The sequence below is a fragment of the Ascaphus truei genome, chromosome 4 (assembly GCF_040206685.1).
Source record: "Ascaphus truei isolate aAscTru1 chromosome 4, aAscTru1.hap1, whole genome shotgun sequence".
Taxonomy (NCBI): Eukaryota; Metazoa; Chordata; class Amphibia; order Anura; family Ascaphidae; genus Ascaphus; species Ascaphus truei.
The window spans coordinates 319,648,144-319,670,469 of NC_134486.1; the positions used below are offsets into that span (position 1 = coordinate 319,648,144).

At 47.9% G+C, this 22,326-nt stretch overlaps 1 protein-coding gene across 1 annotated transcript in view; it reads left to right on the forward strand.

Moving 5' to 3' along the window:
• Positions 1 to 373: 373 nt before the first annotated feature.
• Positions 374 to 22,326, forward strand: part of ELOVL4 (ELOVL fatty acid elongase 4) — a 39,671-nt gene continuing 17,718 nt past the window's right edge. The window contains exon 1 of the mRNA XM_075597964.1: positions 374 to 537. Within this exon, the coding sequence (XP_075454079.1) occupies positions 468 to 537 (70 nt within the window). The 5' untranslated portion in view covers positions 374 to 467. The remainder of the gene's footprint in view (positions 538 to 22,326) is intronic.

Consider the following 22,326-nt stretch of genomic DNA (forward strand, 5'->3'; position numbering starts at 1 on the left):
CGGCTGAGGGGCAAAGCGAGCTTTGGCTGCGGCTGTATCCACGGCAACCGCGTCACGTGGGCGAGCCGGGCGCGCGGCTGTCAGTTGGCTGGGAGGTGGCGCAGTTTCCCTCCTCCATAATCTGCATAGTGCCCCGTTATCCAGCTCTCCGCAAGCGCTATGTCCCGCTCGGCTGCCTGACCCCCGCCGGGTACCGATCCCGAGCAGTGCGCGGCACCCTCCCGAGGGTTTAGGGTGGGGGTGAGGTCTCCCGAGGGTTTAGGGTGGGGGTGAGGTATCCCGAGGGTTTAGGGTGGGGGTGAGGTATCCCGAGGGTTTAGGGTGGGGGTGGGGGTGAGGTATCCCGAGGGTTTAGGGTGGGGGTGGGGGTGAGGTATCCCGAGGGTTTAGGGTGGGGGTGAGGTCTCCCTCCTTCCCTCCGGTGGGTGTCTATTTGGTGCCGGGGCTACCCGGGCAGAGGCAGCAGGATGATGGGCGCTGTGTCCGAGATCATCAACGACACCCTGCGTCTGTACAGCTGGAGCCTGAGCATCGCAGGTAACCGAGAGACCAAGTGACTCCGAGAGACCGAGCGTCTCGTGTGAGAGACCGTGCGTCTCGTGTGTGAGAGAGAGACCGTGCGTCTCGTGAGAGAGAGAGAGACCGTGCGTCTCGTGTGAGAGAGAGAGACCGTGCGTCTCGTGAGAGAGAGAGAGAGAGAGACCGTGCGTCTCGTGAGAGAGAGAGAGAGAGAGACCGTGCGTCTCGTGAGAGAGAGAGAGAGAGACCGTGCGTCTCGTGTGAGAGAGAGAGAGAGACCGTGCGTCTCGTGTGAGAGAGAGACCGTGCGTCTCGTGTGTGAGAGAGAGAGAGACCGTGCGTCTCGTGTGAGAGAGAGAGAGACCGTGCGTCTCGTGTGAGAGAGAGAGAGACCGTGCGTCTCGTGTGAGAGAGACTGTGCGTCTCGTGTGAGAGAGACCGTGCGTCTCTCGTGTGAGAGAGAGACCGTGCGTCTCTCGTGTGAGAGAGAGAGAGACCGTGCGTCTCTCGTGTGAGAGAGAGAGAGACCGTGCGTCTCTCGTGTGAGAGAGAGAGAGACCGTGCGTCTCTCGTGTGAGAGAGAGACCGTGCGTCTCTCGTGTGAGAGAGAGAGAGACCGTGCGTCTCGGGTGAGAGAGAGAGACCGTGCGTCTCGTGTGAGAGAGAGACCGTGCGTCTGGTGTGAGAGAGAGAGACCGTGCGTCTGGTGTGAGAGAGAGAGACCGTGCGTCTGGTGTGAGAGAGAGAGACCGTGCGTCTGGTGTGAGAGAGAGAGAGACCGTGCGTCTGGTGTGAGAGAGAGAGAGACCGTGCGTCTGGTGTGAGAGAGACAGAGAGACCGTGCGTCTGGTGTGAGAGAGAGCCCGTGCGTCTGGTGTGAGAGAGAGAGAGACCGTGCGTCTGGTGTGAGAGAGAGAGAGACCGTGCGTCTGGTGTGAGAGAGAGAGAGACCGTGCGTCTGGTGTGAGAGAGAGAGAGACCGTGCGTCTGGTGTGAGAGAGAGAGAGACCGTGCGTCTGGTGTGAGAGAGAGAGACCGTGCGTCTGGTGTGAGAGAGAGAGAACGTGCGTCTCTGACAAAACAGTGACATAAGACAAAAGACGTTTCAGTTAAAATGCTCGTGCTCGGAACACAGACTTTCTTTTTGGTGTGACACAATGAGCATCTCGAGTGTGTGTGAGGACACCCGGCACCTTGAGTAGTGTGAAACTCCATCACCTCGAGTGTGTTAGGCCTCGGCCAGGGTGGCGCTGAGCGGGCGGGCTCGCTCACGCTAGCCGCTATGAAACACATTGAGGCAATGTGTGTGGCCAGCGTGAGCGAGTGCCTGCTTATGCTCGGCGCTTAAATGCTTGCAGAGCAAGCAAATTTGAATGTGCTGCCCGCAAGCGCGTCACGTGACATCGTGGCTGCACCCCAAGGCGAGCGCGCACTTAGCCGGCCACAACTCGGCTAGCAGCGCACGAGCGCCAGCACGCCCGCTCCCTGCCTGGCTGCAGCCTAAGGCTTAGGCGCTGACCTGTGCTGAGGCGCGCTGCTGCTCGGCACTGAGCACCTGCAGCCGCAATGAGAGCGGCTTTAGCAGGGGTTCGCGCACGCCTGCGGAAGCGTGTGTCTTAACAAATGTTACGTTTCAGAGCTCGCCGGAGCGCAGGGCTGGTCACGTGAGCGGTTCGCCCAATGAGGGCGAACCAGCTCTGTGACGTCACTGGCCCACCCCCAGACACGCCCACGGACGGCGCGCGCTCTAAGGCCATGGAAAGCACCGCTTTCCCTGAGCCTCAGCACACCTCCGCACGGGCGAAGTGTCTATGGACTAAGCCTTAGTCTTGTGTGTGCGAGAGACACTGAGCATCGTGTGTGCGCGAGACACTGAGCATCGTGTGTGCGCGAGACACTGAGCATCGTGTGTGCGCGAGACACTGAGCATCGTGTGTTCGCGAGACACTGAGCATCGTGTGTGCGCGAGACACTGAGCATCGTGTGTGCGCGAGACACTGAGCATCGTGTGTGCGCGAGACACTGAGCATCGTGTGTGCGCGAGACACTGAGCATCGTGTGTGCGCGAGACACTGAGCATCGTGTGTGCGCGAGACACTGAGCATCGTGTGTGCGCGAGACACTGAGCATCGTGTGTGCGCGAGACACTGAGCATCGTGTGTGCGCGAGACACTGAGCATCGTGTGTGCGCGAGACACTGAGCATCGTGTGTGCGCGAGACACTGAGCATCGTGTGTGCGCGAGACACTGAGCATCGTGTGTGCGCGAGACACTGAGCATCGTGTGTGCGCGAGACACTGAGCATCTCGTGTGTGTATGTGTGACACTGAGCATCTCGTGTGTGTATGTGTGACACTGAGCATCTCGTGTGTGTGTATGTGTGACACTGAGAATCTCGTGTGTGTATGTGTGACACTGAGCATCTCGTGTGTGTGTATGTGTGACACTGAGAATCTCGTGTGTGTATGTGTGACACTGAGAATCTCGTGTGTGTATGTGTGACACTGAGCATCTCGTGTGTGTATGTGTGACACTGAGCATCTCGTGTGTGTATGTGTGACACTGACCAACTCTCGTGTGTGTGTGAGAGACACTGAGCATCTCGTGTGTGTATTTGTGACACTGAGCATCTCGTGTGTGTATTTGTGTGAGACACTGAGCATCTCTCTTGTGTGTGTGTGTGTGTGTGTGTGTGTGACACTGAGCTTGTGTGTGTGTGTGTGTGTGACACTGAGCTTGTGTGTGTGTGTGTGTGTGTGACACTGAGCTTGTGTGTGTGTGAGTGAGTGAGACACTGAGCATCTCTCGTGTGTGTGTGTGTGTGAGACACTGAGCAACTTGTGTGTGTGTGTGTGTGTGTGTGTGTGTGAGACACTGAGCATCTCTCGTGTGTGTGTGTGTGTGTGTCTGTGTGTGTGAGACACTGAGCATCTCTCGTGTGTGTGTGAGACACTGAGCATCTCTCGTGTGTGTGTGTGTGTGTGTGTGTGTGTGTGTGTGTGTGAGACACTGAGCATCTCTCGTGTGAGACACTGAGCATCTCTCGTGTGTGTGTGTGAGACACTGAGCATCTCTCGTGTGTGTGTGTGACACCTGGCATCTCGTGTGAGACACTGAGCATCGTGTGTGTGAGACAGTGAGCATTGTGTGTGTGTATGTGTGTGTGTGCATGAGACACTGATCATCGTGTGTCTGTCTGTAATGTGTGAGACACTGAGCATTGTGTGTGTGTGTAAGTGTGTAAAACCCACCTCCTTAACAAAGAATATGAGTAGCTCCATGGCTGATAATATACACCTCATACATCGACCTTGGCCCCTTGCAGACGCACTTACCAGAACGTCCTCCTACCGTCTCTGTACGTTCTTCCTACTTAACAATTAGATTGTAAGCTCTTCGGGGCAGGGATTCTTTTTTCATAAGTGTTACTTTTATGTCTGAAGCACTTCTTCCCATTATGTGATATTTGTATTATTTGTTATTTATATGATTTATGTCGCGTGTATTACTGCTGTGAAGCACTATGTACGTTAATGGCCCTATGTAAATCAAGATTTTATTTATTTATAAAATGTTTTACCAGGAAGTAATACATTGAGAGTTACCTCTCGGTTTCAAGTATGTCCTGGGCATAGCGTTATGATGACAAATACATAGTTACATTAAACAGGGTTATACATTATATATGTAGGGCATGTCCCTATGCTCCAGTTGATAAGGTAGATCCCTGGCTTTCTGAATGGTACTGGCCTGCGGGAAATGGTGAGGCTACCATTGGTACTCTGGATTAGGTTATTGCCTCAGCTCATGTGGGGCTGAGCACATGTCTCTCTCCCAGCCGGGAGGAGATGAGGAAAGCTCCTACCCCATGAAGGGATAGGCTCGAACTCTCTCTCACAGTGACTCAAGGTCTCCCCTAAGGGGCTGAACTTCAATCTATAATGTAGCTACTTCCTTCCTGAGGCTCAAGGACAGAGGACCTAGTATCTGCACCACCATTGGCTATTCACAGATCATGTCTCGTGTCACTCAGGAAGTCAGCATGAGGAGGGGGAAAACCCTATAGAATAGCCAGTATCTGTATCTTACTAGAACTTACGTGACCGGGAAGGATGAGAGATAGCTGGACCATGGCTATTCTCTCCCCTAGGTGAAACATCCAACGTTCTCGCTTGGATCCAATGTGGTTGCATCCATCCACCTGGTTTCTGGAAACAAATACAGGTTACAGCAGGTATACAAATGACCTTATACCGTACCGTACACAGACTACCAACCCTTATCATCCACTGATAACAGTGATGATAATTATATAACTATTCCTCCAACGAGAAGATACAAGAAAACCCTCACATAATGTTTAGGGCCCGGCTTCTTGACCACCCTCCCATAGAATAACTTGATCCAGATACCTTAGGAGGCCCCTTGCGCTTTCTAACCTCTGCTCTGTCTTTGAAAATACATGTGCCCACGAGCATTCTTCCATTACAGAACGAACCCTGTCATCCCTAATAAATCTGTCATCACTGGTTTTGGCCTTAAGATTTTCAAGAACTGCTAACCTCAACCACTCGTAACGGTGTTGATCTATCTCCATAATGGGTTCAGGTACATACGGAAAGGTGCATCAGTGAGATTGGCGGTATCTATTAAAGATGGCTCGGTCATCTCTACTTAACCTTTGGATTTTATGGCCATGTCCCTGACCAGGTAATACGCAGAACTGAGGTTCACTTAACTCAACCTCCTGGTAGAATATGGAGGGACCTTTGGGGGTTCTTACTCACAAATTTCTCACCCATTCTCTTACGAAGGGCTTCTGCTATCTCTTCCTGGGATAGACCTTACTCCCATCAGTGATCCACAATAGAACCATTTACCAATAGGAGTCTCGTTCTATTTAGACTAGGGGCATTACCCTTGAACATCGGGTCCCACCAATTAAGGGGTTCCCTGTACTCGTGGACTACTGCAGGGGTGAGCAAACTTTTTATGCCGAGCCCCCCTTTTCATCCATAAAATTTCTCGGGGCCCCCCCTGCCTGACGTAATCAAAATCACATGAAAAAAAAAAACAAACCCTTTATTAAACGGTATACAATATAAATCCAAATATGTTTAAATACTTACATATTTCAACAGCTCGCGCTTGCAAAATTAGGCTGCGTCCACGCTGCCGCTGAGAGCGGTGACATCACCAACTCTCCAAGCATGAGCGCAGGGTGTCCTGCATAATTTTGCAAGCGTGGATCGGGGCTATTTGTGTGTGTGTTTGTGTGTGGCTGTGTGTGTTTATTGACTGCTGCTGAGCGCACTTCAAAGTCAATTTTGTTTGTCTCCCCAAGCGCCAAGCTTGGGAGAGCGTATGTGCACAAAGGCAATCCTTTGGGGGGGCATTCATTCACCTCTTTTGCTACCTCCCTTCCCTCTCCCCCCCCCCTTTTTTTTTTCTTCCTTCCCCTCCATGCTTTTTGTCTTGCTATCCCCATTGTCATCCACACTCCTACCTACAGTATTATTTATTTTTTTCCGTTTTCAATGTTGTGTTTTCACTTTTTTTTATTATTATTTCTGTACATTCATAGTGTGATTGATTTAGTGGCAGCCGACCCTTTCACTTGCAGAGGATCGCAGCGAAGCAGGTTGCCAGCGGAGGAGAGCAGGAACACAGCGCTATTGCAGGGCAGACACCGAAGGAGGGGCGTTTGACTTCACCGTGCTCGGGCGTGCTCCTCCCCGTACCTCCGAAGCCCCTGCGCGTGCGCTCACACACCATCCCGTGGCCGCCACCTGCACTATCCTGTTCAGCCACCCGCACACATCTTCGGCTGCCCGCCCGTGCACATCTTCTTGGCCGCCCCTTGCGCACAGCTTTTGCGTCCTCCCGCGCACAGCGTCTGCCGGCCCGTGCACCAGTTTTCGTCGCGCGCCGCCTGCGCCCCCTAAATAATCATGCGCCTCATTGCCCCCCTAGTTTGCGCACCACTGCATTACAACACACTCAATCAATCACCACATACACACACACACACCACATACACTCAATCAATCACCACACACACACACACTCAATCCCCCCCCCCACACACACACTCAATCGCCCCCCCCCCCCACACCCCCCACACACACACTCAATCTCCCCCCACACCCCCCCCACACACACTCAATCCCCCCACACACACACTCAATCCCCCCCCACACACCCCACACACTCAATCCCCACACACACCCCACACACTCAATCCCCACACACAGACCCCACACACTCAATCCCCACACACACACCCCACACACACACCCCACACACTCAATCCCCACACACACACACTCAATCCCCACACACACACACTCAATCCACACACACACACACTCAATCCACACACACACACTCAATCCACACACACACTCAATCCACACACACACTCAATCCACACACACACTCAATCCACACACACACACACTCAATCCACACACACACACACTCAAGCCACACACACACACACACACACACACACACACACACACACACACACACACACACACACACAATCCACACACACACACACACAATCCACACACACACACTCAATCAATCCCCACACACAATCCACACACACACACACACTCAATCAATCCCCACACTCAATCCCCACACACACTCAATCCCCCCACACACTCCATCCCCCCACACACTCCATCCCCCCACACACTCCATCCCCCACACACTCCACCCCCCCACACACTCCATCCCCCCACACACTCCATCCCCCCACACACTCCATCCCCCACACACTCCATCCCCCCACACACTCCATCCCCCCACACACTCCATCCCCCCACATACTCCATCCCCCCACATACTCCATCCCCCCACACACTCCATCCCCCCACACACTCCATCCCCCCACACACTCCATCCCCCCACACTCCATCCCCCCACACACTCCTTCCCCCCACACACTCCATCCCCCCACACACTCCATCCCCCCACACACTCCATCCCCCCACACACAACCCCCCCCACACACACACTCAATCCCCCCCCACACACACACACACTCAATCCCCCCCCCACAAACACAAACTCAATCCCCCACACACACACAATCCACCCCCCCACACACAATCCCCCCCACACACAATCCCCCCCCCCACACACAATCCCCCCCCACACACAATCCCCCCCCCCACACACACACAATCCCCCCCCCCCCCACACACACACAACCCCCCCCCCACACACACACACAATCCCCCCCCACACACACACACAATCCCCCCCCCCACACACACACAATCCCCCCCCACACACACACTCAATCCCCCCCACACACTCAATCCCCCCCACACACTCAATCCCCCCCCCCACACACACACACACAATCCCCCACACACGCACACAATCCCCCCCCCCCACACACACAATCCCCCCCCCACACACACAATCCCCCCCCCCACACACACAATCCCCCCCCACACACACAATCCCCCCCACACACACAATCCCCCCCCCACATACACAATCCCCCCCCCACACACACTATCCCCCCCACACACACTATCCCCCCCACACACACAATCCCCACCCACACACACAATCCCCACCCACACACACAATCCCCCCCCCCACACACACAATCCCCCCCCCCACACACACAATCCCCCCCCCACACACACACAATCCCCCCCCCCCCACACACACAATCCCCCCCCCCACACACACAATCCCCCCCCACACACACACAATCCCCCCCCACACACACAACCCCCCCCCCACACACACAATCCCCCCACACACACACAAACTCAATCCCCACACACACAACCCCCCCCCCCCACACACACACACCCAACCCCCCCCCACACAGACAATCCCCCCACACACACACAATCACAATCCCCCCCACACACACTCACTCAACCCCCCCCCCCCCCCACACACACACAATCCCCCCCACACACACAAACTCAATACACACACACTTTCACCTGGGGGGGCCACATGCTCCGATCCCCCAACCCCCCATGCTGCTGAAAACTGGTGCGGGAAGCAGACAGGAAGAGAAGGAGGGGCTGTGTGTGTGCAGAGAGAAGCACCGCCCCCTCTGCAAGACACAGACACATAGAAGCAGCAGCACAGAGCTTCTGGCCGCCCGTGCACAGCTCTGCCCGCCCCCAGGTTTCACTGCAAGCAGCCCGCACCCTACATAATCTTGCGCCCCCCCCAAGGGGGAGCGCCCCCCAGTTTGCGCACCGCTGGACTACTGGACCTTGTGTCCATCTGGGAGGACACACCAGAAGTAGCAGATCTCTGAGATAGGGATGAGTCCCTAAATGACTTAAACAAATTGGGAGACCTTTTCACAGGAATGCGGCTCGAATAGGGTATTTCACCCTCAGAACCAAATGACCACCCATCCTTCCCATCAAAGTCCCAGTCCCTCAAGTTCATGGACATACCCGGAGACAATTTATCATAAGGGAACTCAGTAAGCAACTCAGTAAGCACAAAAGTAGCAGCATCATGGACAGAGATACTGTGGTTTGGAATCAAGGGTATGGGCCCAGGAAGATACAGTTGGTGTCGCTCAGGATTGGCCTTCCCTTTACCTCTAGCGGATGGTGTTGGGCTAGGTGCAGGGGCTGGTGGCAATATTGGTGAAGGGGCAGGGACAACTGGGGCGGTGAGTTGGGCCTAGTAGTGTCCATGACCTGTCCATGAGTAGTACCTTTTTAGGTCGGCTACGACCTCTAGGGGATGGTACAAGGGTCTTGTGGAAGTATCCACGCCGACTACTTCCCCAGGTCGGGGTCTGTAGTGGAACAGGGGCAGAAGAGTATGTGCTGGCACTCTTTCCGGTGGGTAGCAAAGGAGGTTCCGCATCCGAGATGGCGACCATCTTTGTGACATCATCGGTAAGGGCCAAGCTCGCGAGATTCTCAGGCAAGCACATGCTCAGCGCCGGCAGTGACGTCACTTCCAGTTGCACCGGAAGTGCCTCACCCCGCGGCACGGAAAACAAGGCTCCGCCAGGTTCTTCCTCCAGCAAGGCCGCACCGGACTCCTGTTGGGTAGAAAGAGATGTTGGAGATAGATGTCATCAGTCTTGGTCTTGTCCTCGGCGGTCGGGTCTTGGGCAACGCCGACATCCTCATCCGGTGCGGGGCTCCTCCGGATCTCCAGCAGCACCATGGCCTTCAAGACGGACGTCGCTGTCTCCAGACTCAGCCGCTGGACGCAGGTATGCAACACTTTACTCTCTGCAGACGTCTCGGGACTGTCTTCTCCATCGAACGTAGATGATGGTAAGGACTCATCCTCGGGGCCGTGATGTCGGGGTGTCCGGCACCCCTTGGCAGTAATCGGCAGGAAGCAGGCCTGCACCACCAAAGGAGATGCACCCAACACCCCCTGGGCAGTCGACTCACCCGCCAGACAAGCTGACATTGGTTCCAGTCCTGGAACCGTTGGCGTCGGTACCGCTGGGGTCATCTTGACTACAGGAACGTTGGGAGCTTGGTGTTAAGGTACTAGGGTACACGGACCCATAGGACGCCCAGCCAGGTATACGTTGCCACGCGCCACTTCCCAGGACAGCAGGGCCTGATCGGAGGCCGTCAGAGGGGGAGTGTGGAATGCAGGGGGCATTACCAGCTGGTGTAGCAGTACGATCGCTCGGTAGTATCGCATCTGCCGGTGGCACGGGATTGGCAGGCCACAGGTATTGGATTCCACAATTTAGGCATCGTGCCATTGTACTGACCTCTCCCCCAGGTAGTCTGCAGTGAGGGCACACGCATCGGACTGTCTCCCATAGACTGTAGCCACCAGGAAGCCTCCTGGTAAGGAATAGTTTGGACGGTCTAACTCTGACATGATTTTTTTTTTCAGAGGTAGAGGAGGGAGACACGGTAGAAAAGCAGAGGACTAGCAGGCAGCTCTTAACTTCTCCACAAAAGTGAAGCTACACCTGGGTGTGGCAAGCTCCTCCCATGGTTTGAAACAGTCCTGTATGGTCACAAGACATTGTTCCTCTCCTAGGTGGAACTCAAAAGTAGGGTAGGACAGACCAAGCAGTGACCAGGCTCCGAATGTGCCAGTCACGATGAGAGGTGTGGCTACACTTTGCCGCTGAAAGGGTTGCAACTTGTTACAAACTTTTTGCAGAAAGGATTGCCTACTTCTTTGCAACCCATGCGGTTCCACAGTTTTGGCGGGAGCGCCATCTTGACTTCGCCTCGTACTCCATTTTGGGAGCACTACAACAGAGCTAGAATACAAATACACGGGGTCCCCAGTGATGCATCAGGGCCCGCTACTTTTACTCTTTTTGGACCTGTAGGAAAGTCCAGAACTGTTAAGGTGCACAAGGTCCCTCACGGTTCACTGTAAGGGGCCCGTCCCTTGTAGAACAGATGGGTAACGCGCTCCCGGGATAATTTTCTCACCGGGAAAGCCCCCAGAAGCACAGTACGTTGTGCATGGTGCACGGGATCCCCAGAGCCTGATAGGTCCCGTCCCAGAAACACAATTGTTTGTGTGTTGGTACCCAAGGGTCCTCACGGTATACTGTAAGGGCCCTGGCCCATGTTCATGATAATGATGAAGGGTAACACGCTCCCCGTACCATACCCTCGGGGTGCGCCCCAACTTGCACAGTTCATTGTACACAGGGGTCCTCATGGTACGTGGCAAGGGTTGTCCTGTCCCTGTCTTGACTGATGAATGGTATCACGTTCCCCGGTAGCATACTCTCGGGGTGCACCCCAACAAAGTCTGGTAAGTCTAGGCAACCCCCTCCCCGGTGACGCCTCGGGGAGAGACCCCCCCCTTCCTTGGCATGGAATGGGTGCCCGGGGTCCCTGGGGTAGTATCAGGGGCCCGGCCCTCTTCTCTTTGAATTACTGCCAGCTACCAGTGCAAAGTCTCTTCAGCAGTGATTCCCAACCGGGGCTCCGCGGAACCCTGGGGCTCCGTGGAGCAGTCCCAGGGGTTCCGTCTGGCTGCCGGCACTCACTGCTGCCCCTGGCTCTCCCCCCTCCGCTCTCCTCCTTCCCTCCCTCCTCTCCTAGGAGTGCGCGTGCAGTCCTCGCTGCCTCCTGCCTGTGAGCTGAGAGGGGAGGGTGATCTGTGCTGTCGGCTTCTTCTGTAACATTTTCATGTGAGCTACGGGAGGTGGTGGGGGGGAAGAGATGCTGCTTCTTCTGCTCAACGTTGCTTGTGTGTGTGTGTGTGTTTGTGTGTCAGACAGTGTGTGTTTGTGTGGGAGAGGGGAGGGAGAGGAAGAGAGGAGGGAGAGGGAGGGGGGGGGGAGGAGGGGGAGAGAGAGAGAGAGAGTTGGGGAGGGGAGAGAGAGGAGGGGGGGAGAAATGTGTTGGGGAGTGGTAGAGATAGAAAGGAAGGGGGGAGAGGAGAGGGAGGGAGAGAGATTGATCGGGGGGGGGAGGGGGAATGATGTGAGATGCAGGGGGGGGGGGGGGGTTGATGTTTAAACCAAAATCATTACAAAATATATACACATTGTTTATTCAAAAGTATGAGTTAATTAGTATTTATTAACCCACTGCTTTACACGTCTATTTTGTGATTTACCCCTGTCAAACATGTCATCCAGATAGGGGTTCCCCTAAATTTTACAAAATACTTAAAGGGTTCCTCCAACCAAAAAAGGTTGGGAATCACTGCTCTAAAGTCTGTCCTGCCGCTGACCATCTCTGCAGCGCATCCATTTGGGGTTAAGTCAGTATATATAAGTACATATATATATATATATATATATCCCCTTCACTGCTAGAGGGGCCTGTAAAGCAATTGTGAATCCTCTTACCAAAAACTTAAATATGGTCACCCATGTTAAAATGAGAAACTTAACACATCGAATCCATACGGTAACAGTCTGGCACTAATATTATGTATCAACATTAGCATACTTGTTTTAAATATGGATACATTTATTTAAATATAATACAGACTCCTGATGCTTTAAAGGGATGATGGATTGCTGACTCCCCCACCTGTAAAGTAGTTACGGCAGTTTCTTAACCTTTTCTTAACACAAGGTACAACAATGCTTAGGTTCCTAAGAAACTCCATCAGTTTATCCATAAATGACTTGTAAGGAAAGTTCCTACAACACTGGTTCGAAACTGAAATGAAAAAAAACTAACGACAATTTCATTTTACACCTATGCAGAAGTATTCAAATGTCCTCATTACAAGTGTTTTTAAATGTAAATATAATTCCTATTTTCCGGGTTGCAATTAAAAGCCTTAATACTACACCAGGTCACATGCTAATTTGTTTTCCCATGGGGATCTCTTTAGGTTAGGCTTAAGCACCACTTGTTTTAGGCAATAATAGTTTTAGAATCTGGTTTATGGCATGCGGGTCACTGAATGCTTCCCGTTTCAATCCTACAATTGGCCACTGCCACCTCCAATCGCAGACATCCTCACGGTGAGGGAGAGGGGCAAAAGGCAAACGCCTGGGTGGTGCTAATCGGAAGTGCAGCCCTAAAAATCTAGATGTAAGAGTTCAAATTAGAGAAATGTAACACGTTCTGGACACGTTTATTGAAAAAAAAAATAGTAAAGCGTGAGACAGTTTGAAAACAGTTTGAAAACACTGATGGGTACTGAGTGTGACTTGATAGGCCTGTACCCACCATTCACCTCCAGTGACAGATGTGCATGCAAAGCACGTTATAAGTCCCTCCATCTTTGGTTACAGTACATGCTATTACATTGCAGTTGTGCCCAACTCGTTTGCATATGTGTGAAAGCCTCCACTCAATGGACCTCTGCGTAAGATTAGTCCTGATTTCACAAATTCTCTGGAAGACGGGCATGCCCATTCTCAGCATCTGTGGCCTTTTGCACTTCAAGGAGGAATCACTCATTGGGGTCCAAACAATTCCTTTGACCTTTTTACCCACATTTTGCTTCCAGTGCCCGTAATATTTGCAATGCATTGCACAAAAAAAAAAAGGCTTTGCACGTTAATAGAGAAAATGTGATCCAAGACACCATGAGCCTCATTAGATGAATATTGCAGGCTCTGAAATGTACACTCTCCCAGTATACATATTACTATTCAAGTTTTATTTATTTATAAGATGTGTTACCAGGAAGTAATACATTGAGAGTTACCTCTCGTTTTCAAGTATGTCCTGGGCATAGAGTTAAAATGACAAATAATACATGGTTACAAATATAGTTACATAAGTGAACAGGGTATACATTATATACAAGACATTGCTTGCACAGTTAAAGATAATATATCTTATGGGCGTATGTAACAGTTACAGACCAGATTAAAATGTGAGACATCTTTTTGGTTTTGAAAAAACTTAAACTGGTGGTGGATGTTTGAGTGTCTCCGCTAGGTTGTTCCAGTTTTGGGGTGCACGGTAGGAGAAGGAGGAACGTCCGGATACTTTGTTGAGCCTTGGGATCATGAACAGTCTTTTGGAGTCAGATCTCAGATGATAAGTGCTGCATGTGGTAGGGGTGAGGAGCTTGTTCAGATAGATGGGTAGCTTGCCCAGAAAGTATTTGAAGGCAAGACAGGAAAGGTGAACATTACGCCTAGACTCAAGTGATGACCAATCTAGTTATTTGAGCATTTCGCAGTGATGTATGTTGTAGTTGCATTGGAGAGCAAAACGGCATATTGAATTGTAGAGGGTGTCAAGTTTAAGGTGGGTTTGGGGTGCCGAGCCATATACTATGTCTCCATAGTCGATAATTGGCATTAGCATCTGCTGTGTGATACACTTTCTGACCAGTAGGCTTAGGGAGCATTTGTTCCTATAAAGTACACCTAGTTTGGCATAGGTTTGGATGTCAGGGTATCAATGTGCATTTCGAATGTTAAATGGAAGTCAAACCTTATGCCCAGGTATTTAAAACTAATAATAGGAGTTAGGGTGGTGTTAGCGTTGGTTCTGATCTGGAGCTCAGTCACTTGAAGCTCTAAAAATTTAGTCTTGGTCCCAAATGCAGCTCAACCCCGTTGTAACGGAATCCGCTTATAACGCAAGCGTGGCTCCCAATTTTCGTATTTATGAATACTTTATAACACGATAATTGGTATCTTACTTTATTGTACAATGTATACAATTGTACATTCTTTCTAGCGCGATCCTCTTATAACGCAATGTGATTCGTTGGACCCCAAGCACAGCGTTATAAGGGGGTTGAGCTGTACCATTGTTACAGTCTTGTCAGTGTTTAAAAACAGTTTGTTTTGGGAAATCCAGTTTTCGAGTTTCAAAAAGTCAGACCGAAGTTCTTACTCATACTTATGGTTTTTATCTTGCCAAGCTTGGATTTTTTGCCAAAAATATATTACTGTAATGAACCCCCCTTTTCCACAAAGAAGTATGAACAACTAAACAAATTGCATTAGGCAGCATAATATATATATAGAATACAGAGATAAAGAGTTGGTAATGAAAGATCAGTAATTTATTACGTAGCGTGTGGTCCGTGTTTACTCAGCTTTGTTTCAAATTGTGGCTTTGTTGTTATGTTACATACTCCTTCAGATTGTACCATGCAGAATTGTGTTGTTCCCTTTATCTTTTTGCTGTGGTAAGAAGTTTTAAGTTGCAGATATCTACTCTGAAAATCAACGTTAATTTGCTTATCATCTTAGCAGACAATTGCATCACAATTTAAGCTCCATTTTGCAAGAGATCTTCTGAGTGCTGTTACCCAATCTATTAGTGAATTGTGAAGCTCGTAAAGTTGAAGGGGCATCATTGGTTTCTTGCCCAGAGGTCTTTCTTTAGATAGTCATATTCAGAACCCCCAAAAAACAGATCTCCAGGTGCTACCAAAAAGAATGCTATATATATAAAAAATTTAAAAAAAGCTGCAGTCCCTATTATTGACATGAACATTCTTCATAGATTTTTAATAGATGTTGTCACGATCAGGGTTGATTAGACTACCAGGGATCGTACAATCACTATACAGAGCGCAAGTGTTTAATAAATCGAAGTTTATTTAGCCGGAGCTAATGGTAAAACACACACAGTACAGCAGGTACAACGGTACCCGCGATATGGGAACCAGTCTTTCCCGACAGGGGGCTGAATAGCCTGGTCTCTGCACACGGCCCAGGTATTATGATTCGATTACCAGGGTGCCGTGGACCCGGAAACATAAGGCGACATGCCCAGAAATGGTCATGCCTACTGTATATCCAACATAGGACATGGGATACAGGCCCAGGAAGCATGGGAATACAATGGTGCAGAACTGTCAAAATGCCGGTGTAAACAAGACATTACACTGACGACTGGGAGTCGTCCTTACACAGAAATAGGTCCTATGTGAGCCCAGCCATCACAGATGTTCATTGTCTTTCAGAGCTGCAGAAGTCACTACTTTAGATCATTGTGTTAAGACCGAAAGAATTCTCTTCAGGCCACGTCTGATGGTGCCATGAAGATATCCTGTGGGAAATCAAATGTGGCTTTTTAACATTGGTAATTGTAAGAAATTAGTATTGATTTCATGCTGCTCAGGATTGCAGAGCTCAGAGGACATAGATGGTTATCATTGACAATGGAATAAAGAGCCAATGCATGATTTCTGCAGATATTTGGTGAGGATGTGTTAATCTGACTCGTTACTATTTCATTCATGATTCCAACCAAGGGAAATTTTAAGCGGGAGGCAAATATGTGTCAATATTGTATTGAGGGAAATCAGTTTCTTGTTTTCATCCTGGAAACAAGTTTAATGGCGAGCTTCCTTGGTAAACTTCCTGAACTGAAGAAATAGAGGCAATTCATACCACAAAGCTGTATTTATTCTCCAACTAATATATGAATATTTTTCTTCTGCCTTTGCAGACTCTAGGTTAGCTTCATACCAGAAGCCCTTAAGATGGTTATTATTTAATAGAAAAACCGCTGCATTTTCGTCCTGCCATGCAGGATAAAATAAGGCTATCCTCAGAAATCCGGTTTGAAATATAGAATGGCCCTTGAGTCTTATATTGCAAATTTAAGCAGAAAAGCTGAGTTTTAAGACGTGAGTCTGGAAGTCCAGAGTGTTTCTCCATAGATCAACCTGCATCATTTTTTGGGGCTTCAATATACAGTATGAACTAAAGCGTGCAAAAGAAATCTAGCAGTAAGGTCAGAGTACCAAGCAGTGTCACTGCTGAACATTTACCGCCTCATTTAGTTTGAGTTCTGAGTGACCTTGTGCAGCGGTCTTCAGTCCTTTTTCTATTTAGGGCCACAAAGAGCATTAGAAGCTGTGCAGTATAGATCCTATTGTGTGTCTACTGACATTGAGCAGGGTGAAAATTGCTATGGAGGGACTTGTACAAAATGATATTGCAATACAGCCATTGTTACTTATACTCCAGCTGACTCCCACGATTGATAGTGCTGCTAATACTTAACCCACACTGTGATGGGTTACACGCAATGACACATCTGCATGCTAGAGGCGTGCACATTGATGCAGAGATGCACTCTGTTTGTGTGTTTTGTCTTCATTTAGGCACAAATGTGCTTGTGAGGTAAATGAGAATTTTTCACAGGTAGTGTTAGGACCTGCAGAGTGGTCATGCCGTGACGTGGCTGCAGTGTTATAATGCTTTGGCCAAAGAGTTTAACTAAATGACCCTTACTTATGAGAAAACAAACAGTTAAGTATTTAACTATATATTTTTTGTAATGTTGGATACATTGTAGTTGTGGCTGTACATGAATCTATGCAAAGTGCAAACTGACAAGGTGTGATGAACAAATACAGACCGTGACTGTGACATACACAAATAGCAACAAATCTAAATGGACACATGAAGCTGGTCTACGCAAACAGGAACACTCCATTTTTTTTTTTAAATGCAAAGTGTTTTCATTTTATGAACGATAAACTCGTCCAGAGTCAAAATGTAGCGCATCAGGGGGAGGTCATGCAGACTGTAGCAGAGGAAGCTTAGTGAAATGTGATCTGCACAAGAATAGATTTGACAGCTTGAGTTACAGGAGATCTTTGCTCTAATATTGGTTGGGGGAGGGGCGTTGTGTGTGTGTCTGTGTGTATGTGTGTATATGTATATGTATGTATGTATGTATGTATATATATATATATATATATATATATATATATATATATATATATATATAACTTTTCCGTATTTGTGAGGAAAATTATAATACATACATACATATACACACACACATACGTTGCATATAACATATAACTTTGACAGGTCTCATCAATGTTACTACTTTTCAGGTAATAACACTAAATGCATGTCTGCCTCTGTCATCCTCCTGCATTCCTTTCGCTGTTTTTAACACTTCGCATAACTAGATAAATCAATTTTATTTAAAGCGTGCCAGTGTAAAATCTCTATTAAACAGTTTTTCAAATGAAATCTTGATGCAAAAATACATTTGGATATATTATGTAAAAAAAAATCTACGGGACTCAAATTTGAGGCTGGCCAAGGAATGAACACCTTTGCCAGATGGGCCAGTGTTATTAGAGGCCTCTTTAGCTGTGAAGGGGTTGAATTTGATGGAAAGAGGAATCAGCAGTGCAATAATACCACGGCAGCTGTTCCACACTATCCTTCCCAGGTTTGCTGACTCTACATTACATTAACTGCCTTCTTCAGTTGAGCTTAAGTCCCATGACAGCAGGTGCAGAGAAGATAGAAACATTTGCTGGATTACGGTCCTTGGTGATAATTCGCATTTTGTGGACTATGTACAGTACAGACCGAATAAGAATTAACTTACTGTAAGACATGGCTGTGAGCAAAACACGGCTTGTGTTCTGCACCATAAGCTGCACTCACTAATCGGGGTATGTTGGAGATACACTACAATTCAGATAAACCTCATTTCCTTCTATTGTTGACATCTATATAACAGACCTCATTTTGTTTAACCGCTTTTGAAATGTAAAATCTTTATTGTGAATAGTATGCACAATGGTAAATATCTATGACCATGCAGTGCTTTGTATTGAGTATGTTGGGTATGAGCATAGTTGTAACTGAGGCATCTATGATTAATGAAGCTACAATAGCACTGAGTTTAAACAAATTAGACGTTTTATTTTGATATGTTGCATAGTTACATATTAGATGAGGTTGTAAAAAGACGTACGTCTGTCGTTCAACCTATGCTAAATTTAGACGACAGATACTTTATCCTATATTTGTACTTACAGTAAATATGTAGCAAGTAACCATGGATATGGAGGCTGCTTTAATTCCTTTATTTGCAGTGCATTATTGGCTGAAGGGGGTACAGGGCACGGAGAGTAACATGGATTGTCACTACCTGCTTCTGATGCAGTTCTATCCCTTACTTCAGTTTCATTTCAGCCAACACTTTTCAAATACTAGCTTCTGTGGTTCACTTTCAGGCAAAGGGCCAGATTTATTAAATGGTTCTAAGGCTGCATGCACTTTAAGGTCTTTTTAAAAGTATATGGGACCATACGATGTCAACTGCTTAGCGAGTCTGGGCGTTAGTCCCCAGTGATCGAGCCAAGCCTTTGAATATATTGCAATTATCACTCCAGCCTTCATGTTCTGTTACAGTACAGTATGTCCAGCCTGTGACTCCAGTTATATTTGTCATGTTAGCATCAGGAGCAGGACTTTATTTTTGAAACTCTAACCATAACAAAAAAAAGGCCATCCTAAGGCCGAGCTTATACTACCTGCGCGGCCGCACGCACGCCTGCAGACCAGCGATCCGTGCACTTGGCTGCAGGAGATTTCGGAGGTGATGCGGGAGCGTGACGGATGCGTCACAAAGCTAGTTCGCCCTCATTGGCTGAACCAGCTCACGTGACCCTGGCGTCACGGCAGTCGCCTGAGGCCTAAGTAGCCTAATAAAGCACTCGTTAATTCAAGCTTTGACACAGGAGATAGTTGTAATATTTACTGGGAATGTTTTGGTGCCTGCGTTCTGCTGCCATTAATGAGAAATACAAAAGGTGTGATTATTAAACCAGGAATCTTTGGTAAACCAAGTAAAATGCATTGGAACTACATTTCAGGCCATAGTAGTAATATCTTGAAAATAAAATATAATGTGGATTGACCTGTCAGTACAATAAATTAAAACAACCAGGGTAAGGAGGGGATGTGGGGAAGGGGGGAGGGAGAGGAAAAAATACCCTCGCTACTGCCCGTGACTAAGGTGCTACAACCAGGGGAAAGGGCAATAATGAACAAGGAGAGAAAGAACCCCTATATTGGGAGCACACAATGGCTAATGATACTGATGTGAGAGTAAAGTGTTAAAAACCTGATAAAGACTTAATATACTGAAGTATATGTGTAGTGGATTAGGGTAAAAACAACTTTATTGGGAGAAATCCTCAAATAAAATATAATGTCTCTATAAATAAATCCTATATAAACGGCGAATTAAAACACGGTGGAGGTGGGGTGGATCAATAGGATATAGTAATCCAATATAGCTACAGGCTATCTAGGTATCCTCAAATAGAGATAGGTAAGTATGTGCCAACTGATGGTCAAAACCACATGCAATATTCTGAACCAGCTATTGTAATCCAGTGCTGCGAGTCCAACAAATTGGCAGGTAAGGAGTCACTGCCTAGATGTTTCTGACAACGTCTTTTGCCCCGAGCCCTCTCTGCAATATAGAGTAGCTAAATGCTGTTCATATCATAGCTGGCTCTAAAGTTTATAAGCACAATACATATGATAAAGCTATGAGGAACCAGTGCTGCGAGTCTAACAGATGGGCAGCATAGATCTCTGCCCAGGTGTTTGTAGACAACGACTTGTGCCCAGTATCAAATGCCCTCACAACTATAAATAGATGACAGGCTATCTGATGAAAATACACATTCTGAAGGCTAAATATATGATACTTGAGAAGTAAGTGGTACTGGTGTCCAGTCCCCACACAATGTATCATCAGCAATCTGATTAAATGACAGTAAATAAAGAAATGTCCAGTGTTCAATGCTCTCATGGTTATGAGTAAATGACAGCCTCATAAGATACACAAATATACACACTCTAAAACCCAAATATATATGATAGTGGGACTAGAGAGATCAGTGGTACTGATGTCCAGTTACCACGCAAAGTGTCAACAGTGAGCAATGACTGCCAAAGACATAAACTCCATGCGTCATAGGGTCATGTACTGAAAACAACTTTAACCCGACATGGCTAGAACACAAAACAACCTAAGCATGTTTCTGGCACAAAACTATAACTGTATATCCTTAGCCTATACATCACTTACATCACATACAGACTTAGGCTTAGGCCTAAGAAAAAGCCGTGTCAGCAAAACGTACGTCGGCAACTAGGGACGTAGTGACGTCATTGGTGACGTCTCCCGAGACTTCCGGGTTCGTCACTTCCGGGTACTCACTGTCTCCGACGCCGAGAAGTACCCGGTTCACAGACTTCCATGGTCTGTATGGTGTGCATAGGGGGGTGATGTATAGGCTATCTAAGGATATACAGTTATAGTTTTGTGCCAGAAACATGCTTAGGTTGTTTTGTGTTCTAGCCATGTCGGGTTAAAGTTGTTTTCAGTACATGACCCTATGACGCATGGAGTTATGTCTTTGGCAGTCATTGCTCACTGTTGACACTTTGCGTGGTAACTGGACATCAGTACCACTGATCTCTCTAGTCCCACTATCATACATATTTGGGTTTTAGAGTGTGTATATTTGTGTATCTTATGAGCCTGTCATTTACTCATATCCATGAGAGCATTGAACACTGGACATTTCTTTATATACTGTCATTTAATCAGATTGCTGTTGATACATTGTGTGGGGACTGGACACCAGTACCACTTGTCAAGTATCATATATTTAGCTTTCAGAATGTGTATTTTCATCAGATAGCCTGTCATCTATTTATAGTTGTGAGGGCATTTGATACTGGGCACAAGTCGTTGTCTACAAACACCTGGGCAGAGATCTATGCTGCCCATCTGTTAGACTCGCAGCACTGGTTCCTCATAGCTTTATCATATGTATTGTGCTTATAAACTTTAGAGCCAGCTATGATATGAACAGCATTTAGCTACTCTATATTGCAGAGAGGGCTCGGGGCAAAAGACGTTGTCAGAAACATCTAGGCAGTGACTCCTTACCTGCCAATTTGTTGGACTTGCAGGACTGGATTACAATAGCTGGTTCAGAATATTGCATGTGGTTTTGACCATCAGTTGGCACATACTTACCTATCTCTATTTGAGGATACCTAGATAGCCTGTAGCTATATTGGATTACTATATCCTATTGATCCACCCCACCTCCACCGTGTTTTAATTCACCGTTTATATAGGATTTATTTATAGAGACATTATATTTTATTGGAGGATTTCTCCCAATAAAGTTGTTTTTACCCTAATCCACTACACATATACTTCAGTATATTAAGTCTTTATCAGGTTTTTAACACTTTACTCTCACATCAGTATCATTAGCCATTGTGTGCTCCCAATATAGGGGTTCTTTCTCTCCTTGTTCATTAGTACAATAAATTAGTAAACATATTCATTTCAATGAAAAAAGAAACAAACTGTGCAACCCTAAACAATTACCAGAAATTAATTTCTAATATTAGTACCACATACACACATAATGGGAGATATTAACCCTTACAATCTTTCTATCCCTAATCAACCTGCAGCCAATTTGGGTCCACAGCTCCACAACAGCTGTAAATGGCATACACCAGAAGAATGACCTAGGCGCAAAAGATAGGGAGAGAAAAAGAAAAGAAAACACAGTAACAGAGTA